This window comes from Labeo rohita, unplaced genomic scaffold, assembly GCF_022985175.1.
Source record: "Labeo rohita strain BAU-BD-2019 unplaced genomic scaffold, IGBB_LRoh.1.0 scaffold_165, whole genome shotgun sequence".
Lineage (NCBI taxonomy): Eukaryota > Metazoa > Chordata > Actinopteri > Cypriniformes > Cyprinidae > Labeo > Labeo rohita.
The window spans coordinates 55,925-63,687 of record NW_026127835.1 but is presented as its reverse complement, the minus strand read 5'-3'; the positions used below and the strand labels follow the sequence as shown (position 1 = coordinate 63,687).

The 7,763-nt window shown below is 37.2% G+C and overlaps 1 protein-coding gene across 1 annotated transcript; it reads left to right on the top strand.

The window, feature by feature from the left end:
* The first annotated feature begins 213 nt into the window (after positions 1–213).
* On the top strand, positions 214–1,232 carry LOC127158697 (uncharacterized). The gene is made up of 2 exons (XM_051101725.1): positions 214–417; positions 596–1,232. The coding sequence occupies exons 1-2, from the start codon at positions 330–332 to the stop codon at positions 1,000–1,002; spliced, it is 495 nt and encodes a 164-aa protein (XP_050957682.1). The 5' UTR covers positions 214–329; the 3' UTR covers positions 1,003–1,232.
* The last annotated feature ends 6,531 nt before the right edge of the window (positions 1,233–7,763 follow it).

Sequence of the window (7,763 nt, the reverse complement as noted above, 5' to 3'; positions counted from 1 at the left end):
ACAAGATGGAATTCAAATTATGAAATGCTGGATTCCATACTGCAACAGCATGAGGAGATCTGCACATTACTGCTGAAAAATAACCAATATGAAAGAATTACGCAGATCAGTGCAAACACTTTAAAAACAGTTGCGTTCCTTAAGTTATTCAAGGAAGCTACTAATGACTTAGAGTCCGACAACTCCACTCCCAGCGCATCACTTCCACTGCCGTGGTCCGTGAAACTCATTGAACACTGTCAAGCAGCAATGCTCGAGTCCTTGCTCTCTGGAGTCGCCAATGTGTGTGCCTCGCGTCTGGAAGTGACACATCTGCATCACCTCTCCACATGATGTACAGGATTGCAACGCTCCTGACTCCTAAAATGCGAATGCTACGGATGTTGCCCCCAGATGAAAGAGACGACGTGGTTAAAGGTAGGCTATATGTATTACAGACATAAACACAGAAAACACAGTGCAATTACAAATTAGAATAAGTGAAAAAATAGAAACGGAGGTAAAAGACAATGGATTTATTAAAGAATATAAATGAATAACAGCATGGGTCTTTTTTAAAATACATATTAATTTATAAATCAAATCCTATCCAAAGGCGCAAAGGAAATCATTCACAAGATGCACTTTCACCTGGACCCAGTCACAGCAGTGGATGAGCCACCAGCCAAAAAGCAAAGCACAGACCGATTCGCAGATTGGGAAGACGATGCGTCCGTTGCTTCAGTGCCAAAGCCGGTCGATGATGAAATGGCTGAATATCTCAGCTCCCGGCTCTCTGATAACCCAGACCCAGACAGCGTGCTTCCATGGTGGAAGTTCAACAAAGAGCGCTTCCCAGCGCTATCAAAGCTGGCACGTTTCATCTTTAGTATCCCCGCATCCAGTGCGCCTTCAGAGCGGGCCTTTAGTGTCTGTGGGCGCATCTTGGAAGAGAGACGCACGGGATTGGGACCGCAGTCAATCAGCAACATTCTCTTCCTCCACAGCAATATTGCAAAGTGATTCATTTGTTAAATTCATTCGTTAACGTTGTTTATTTAGTGTTATTTATTTGTTGTTTTTTGAGCACAGCCTCTCGTTGCCATTTGTTAATTACAGTAGGTCAAGAGGCGTGATGATGCCAGTTTTTATTCTTATTTGCATTTTTTCAGACAGAATACCTGTGACATCTGGCTTTGGTTAATAATTGCAAAACTGCTGTTTTTATGTAGTTTATCATTGTATTTTTTTTGTAAAGCAGTCTATTTTTATGTGCCGTGTGATGGTGCAACGTTTTTGATAAAAACGAAATTATATTTGAATGTATTGTGTGTTTTGTCTTTCTGTGTTCTCATAGGCTAGCTGCTTTCAGACATGCTTTTTGCACATTTACACCAGGACCAATCAAGCCTACGGAATACTTCAATAGCCAAAATCAAAGTACTTGAAGTCTAAAGAAACGCGCGGTAGCCTAAGCGTTTTAGATGTCCCCGATAGCCCAGGCTATATTCATCTTCCCTACCAGTGCGTCAGAGTACATGCAGGTCAGGGAAAGAAACAAACATGAATCTCTTTAATAATAGCAAAACAATCAGTGGTGGGCAGTAACGAAGTAGTTGTAATTCGTTACTGTGCTTAAGTACATTTTTCAAGTATCTGTACTTTACTGGAGTAGTTTTATTTTGAGTAACTTTCACTTTTACTTCATTACATTCCAAAGCGTAAGATCGTACTTTTTACTTCACTACATTTCATAAACATATCGTTACCTCTTATAATATATCACGCACAAGCGGTGTCTGATTCATGAACAAACTGATTCTTTTCAATGAACCTGTTAATCTGATTCGCCAATCGCACCAAACAATTCATTCACGAATTGGAATGATCCGATTGCAGCTGTTCTCGAGTCGACAACTCATTGATTCAAATGATCCGTTTAGAGCGAGTCTCCAGTCAACTGAATTCACAAGTAAGAACCGGGAGATCTTGTGCGCGCGCGACTGATGCTGCGAAAAGTAAGTTACTAATGTCGAATTTTAGGATTAATTATTATAACTGAAAATCATATTTAGGTCAAAGCTGTCCGTTGTTTGTGAATTACATCTGCTGTAAAAGGTGATCTGTTTAAGCGTACTGAAATGCTTGAATTCAAAAACGAAAAATTTAAATAACAGCTTAAATAAAATAACTCATGCACATTCATATTCCTCGCTGATGTAACGTTAGCAGTTTTATTAAAATGCTACGCATGTAGCGCTACGTGACGTCTGTTTTTATATTGTTTAGCAACAGTATACATTTTTATATTGTTTGGATCGGCTGGAGTAGATAGATATAAATGTTTATTCAACCATACTGAAAATAAGTAAATATTGTTAGCTGATGCTAACTGTCTAGCTGCTTGCTGGTGCTAAGTTGAGATAATTTTTTAGATATAAAGTCCACATATTTTTATTCAACCACCTAGATCAGGGATTTGGCCCACGAGATCCACTGTCCTGCAGAGTTTAGCTCTAACCCCAATCAAACACACCTAAACATGCTAATCAGTGTCTTCAGGATCATTAGAAAATCACAGGTAGGGGAGTTTGATCAGGGTTGGAGCTAAACTCTGCAGCGCATTGGACCTCCAGGGTAAGATTTGAGGAACCCTGACCTAGATGGATTACATCCGAGGGAAAAAGAAAGGATGTGATGTTCAGAACATGGTAACTACAGTAATTATTGAAGTGGGAAGTGATGCCCTCTGGGGGCATTTGGCCAGGGGTGTTTTTACATGGACAATATTTGAAAGGAAAAAATCATTATGATAATATAATTATATTTTCCTTAAAATGTTCTTGTTAACTTCAGTCCTTATTCTCAAGTCATATATAACAGTGATGTTATGCAAAACAAGCTTTACTTGTTCACACTTTTTCTTACTGTTGAAAATATGATGGTCAAATCTGTTTTCTCTCAGGTACATTGCTGTGTAAGCTTCACATTGAATATTACTACATCACTCTCGTCAACATAGTCCATATCAACAACAGTAGGATTATAAAAAATATGTGCTGCCTATATAAAATTGCAAAATAAATCTATCAGTACTTTTTTACTTAAGTACATAAAAAATCGGGTACTTTTGTACTTTCACTCGAGTAAAATTGAAAGAGGAGCACTTTTACTTTTACTGGAGTAATATTTTATTATACGTATCTGTACTTTTACTCGAGTACTCAAATTGTGTACTTCGTCCACCACTAAATACAATACGTTTTTTTTTTTCTGCGGGACGGGAGAAGACACAAAATCAATGCATCTCTATTATCGTGCGGGAATAAATTCTCAGAGTTTTGCGGGTGCGGGCGGGAGTGGACATACATATTGCGGGAGCGGGTGGGAGTGTAACACACACGTTGCGGAAGCGAGCGGTAATGGTCAGAAATTCGGCCGGCGCGGGATGAAGAAAACAGTCCCGCGCAGGGCTCTATATTATATTTTATATACTGTTACAAATCGAAAAAAAATACCACCTATTGAACGCAAACAACAAGTTAACACGTTTATAAAGTAACATTTCTAAGCGGCGTTTAACTAGAATTTAACGTTATATGTCATTCACTACAATCAAGAAATCAAATCACAAGTCTCCGAAGTATTTCTACGAGAAAAGCGGTAAAACAACGTGGACATAATGTTGTCTGAGACTCCTTTAAAGGTACTTTAACATCATAAACCATAAAATGTAATATACTTTTGCTTTAATATTAGTTTTCATAACAAGTAAACACAGGTCACAAGTTAACACGGGCACATTTTCTTGATTCAGCCAGTTGCATAATGTGACGCCGAGAGTAAAATCCTACTTGAATCCAGAAATCCGCGGTTGAACCAGCACAATTCGATAGCTCAATGCGTTAGTTACTGTCGTCTCATAGTACGACTGCACTTTGTGCTTGTTCGAAACCCGTGCCAAACAAGCTTGTTTTATTTCCGCCGCTACGGGCAATCATAATAATAATTTGTAATCTTTACAAGAATACCAAAATCATGTAATGAGCAAGTGTGCGTTTATTAGACAGCTTAATATCAGGTCAGTTTGTGCTTTCAGAATCCGCGAATCTGCCACTGTCATTCCATCACATCTGGTGCGGAGGACCTGAACCAGGAAGTTGGTCACCAGATAACACGTTTTTGGTTCGTTTCAACTGGTTCGGACCAGAGCAATCAGTGTGGTGTGAAAAGGACCCAAAACCACAGAAAAATGCTACAATGTATTATCATTTGTTGCCCTTGGTCCGGACCAAATGAACCGAACCACAGATGTGAAAGCACCCTAAGTTCTCTTGTTCAAAATCTATCATCTATCTATCCTTTTATATAGTTTTATAAAACTCATAATAGTTATTTAAAAAATCATAAGTTATGAAAAGTATAACAAAGTACAAAAATACAAAAAAGTGGGGGGCGTGCCACATGATAGGGGAGGTTTGGGGGGGCTTTAGTTCCAGGTTGAGAGGTTGAGAACTTCTGCTATAGATGAAAATAAGCATGAGTCTGAACCATCCATTTGTGGAAAAAAAATGGAATATGCTTCAACACTGATGGCAGCTACTACTGTCAATGTCATGGAGGATTTACGCCAACACATAGTTTCACACAATGCCAAGGCAGAGAGAGCTTGATACGATTCATCTCATATGATCTCTGTGAACATCTGAATTTCTTCAGCTTTCTTTGGTAGAAGCTGAAGTCACCGTTTACAATATGACCTGAGTAAAAGTCTTAAAGTATGTGATATGTATTGTACTTAAGTACAAAATGTATTTTTAAATCTTAAACATACATTTAAGTATTAAAAGTAAAAGGACAAGTAAATGCAAAATGGAAAAGAAGCAAATAAATATATATATGAAATGTTCATACACAGCTTCTTCCATTTTGTATTTTTGGATAAGAATAAGAAGCACCTCATCTGGTACTTAAGTGTCTTTCATTCCAACATAAGAAAACATTTCTGGAATCTGCATCTGAAATAGCAGTTAGATGTATTTACAGTTTAATCCATCTCAGAGGGGACATGGATGCATTTAAACTGCAGTTACAGAGGCATAAATAGGCCTAATGTTCTGTTTTTAACATAAAACCTTGAATACTGATATTTGAAATAATTTAAAACATGAAAAAAATAGTCAGAATGTGAAATGAAAAGTAGGTGGCAGCTAGTGACTGTTATTGAGTGAGTCATTCAGCCAATTCATTCAAACAGCTGATTCATTCAAACAGCTGATTCATTCAGGAACAAAGCATTTGACTGTGTTAATAAGTGAATCACCAAATCATTTTTATCAACTGATTTGTTCAAAAAGCTGATTCATTCAATAAGTAAACACCGTCCATTGCTCAGAGACGCAAAACAGTACTGTGATCTTTGTTTGGAACTATTTTCATTGGCAAATTGAGCAAAAACATGTAGTAGTCTAAAATGTAAGTCACTTATTGCTTTACTGAACTTGTATAAAATGATTATCATGCTGATGTGCTGGTACTCTTTGTGTAATATAGATTAAGTTAACTATATTAAATTATTCAGTCGTAAAGAAAGTATAGTTTTTGAGGAAAACATTTCAGGATTTTTCTTCATATAATGGACTTCAATTGTGCCCCCGATTTTGAACTTCCCAAATGTAGTTTAAATGCAGCCTCAAAAGGCTCTAAACAATCTCAGCCGAGGAAGAAGTGTCTTATCTAGTGAAACGATCTGTCATTTTTTTTAGAAAAATAAAAATTTGTATACTTTTTAAGCACAAAAGCTTGTGTAGCACAGGCTCTGGGATGCGCGTTTTTGAATGATTTGTTCATTTTGAACGAATCTATAATGTAATGTCGGGGAGTGATTCATTCAGTCTCGCATGCGCAACAACCTATTAGTTCACCTGTTTCGAGTCTTCAGGTTTTTCGAATTGTTCGTTCTTATAGGGCTGTCACGTGATGAACGAATGATTTAAACCTGAAAAGTTGTCAGATATAAGGTGAGGTGAGCTAATCATAGACTAAAGACCCAGGTAAACAATGAATTAATCTTTTCTGTTTCTTATAGCGTTATAGTTTTGTCTTGTTTGTAGTGTGATCAACGTTTGTGTAAGCAGTAGATGTGTTAGGGAACTAACACGTAACATTTTAATTATATTTTGCTAAAATTAACGAAATGACTCGAAAAAAGATTTGTTCATTTTGCTGAATGAAACTCAAAGGTCCGAGTCGGTAAAATGAACCGAACTTCCCATCGTTACTACGAATCACATCTAAGTTCATCGTCTGTGTACTCCGGCTAAAAAAGATAAAGAATGGTGAAAAACTCCATCTTATTTTCTCCTACAACTTCAGAATCGTCCAACATTGTTGTAGCTTTTTGTTTGTAAAAAGCGTTTGACTTACTTGCACTTTCTTAGTCTTTGCGCGTTCGCTTTGTAAACACTGGGTCTGTAGTTCCGCCTACGTCCACGTGACCTTCCGACGTGATTCAATAGTACGTGAACGCATAATTTCTTTACGACTGAAGAAAGAAAGACATGAACATCTTGGATGACAACGGGGTGAGTACATTATCTGTAAATGTTTGCTCTGGAGGTGGACTCCTTTAAGAAAGTAGAGCAGCTAACAAGCTAATAAGGTTTAAGTGTCTGTAGGAGGCGCTGTTGCTATGTATACAATGCTAAAACCTGCTGGTTAGGTATGTATATACAATTTTTTTTAACTTTAAATATAACTATGCTTTCACTTATAGGGAAACATTATAACTATTGCTCATACTTAGGGATTTCAGCAAAATATAAAAATGTTAACGTTTGGCCTGCACTGATAATGATAATGAAATCTAAATCAGGTCTCTTGTTGAGGCGAGGTTTGCTAATACCACTTATAATACCACCACAAATCACTTGCACTTACAACCTTATCAACACTCTTGAAATGACCAAGGACAAACATAGCAACCACTTACACATGCAGTGTAAAGCCATGACACACACCATGCTGGTTTTGTGGTTTGTGGGGGAAGAGGTGACTGTTGGGTAGTTCCTGGTTGAAATTAAATGCTATTAAAAGCACTCGAGATAAAAGCAGAGATGAAAAGCACAAGAGGAGCGTCTAAGAAAGAGGAAGGCACAATGAGAGAACACAGTGTACTGCTTATTAATTACTGATAGTACATATTTACACATAGAATGTTAAATTAAAAAAAAGACTCAAATTTAAGAGTTGGAAAAATGAAAAATGAGAATATCTACCTTTTTCTTTTTCATAAGAGTGGGTGGGTCTGGCCTTTGGTCTTTTTTTTTTTTCGTTTGTTTGTTTGTTTTACTGCTTGATATTGCAAATTGGTGTGTCTCACCATATTATTTTAATGTATTATCTTAATTGCGAACACTGGTTTGTAGTGCAAACACTTTTACCATTTACCGCAAGTTGTTATTGTTCTCGTTATTTTTCTATAGTGGATAATGAACCAGAAGTCTCGTCCATAGGCTTATTTCCGCGTTGAAGGATAAGGTAGGTAGAAAAAGTGACACTATATTTTACGGTGGTGAAGAACACTGAATATATTTCTTTATTATGATACATCTTGTGGCTTCCAGCACATCTGCGATCACATTTTCTATTATATGTTCATGTTCTCGTATGCCTGGAGTATTTCCCAAGTGTGGGGTTTTATAAATACTGTGCACCAAAATCCCTTTTCTGTCTGGTATCACCAAACATCTTGGGAATAAGCAATTTCTCAGCACTCATTCTCT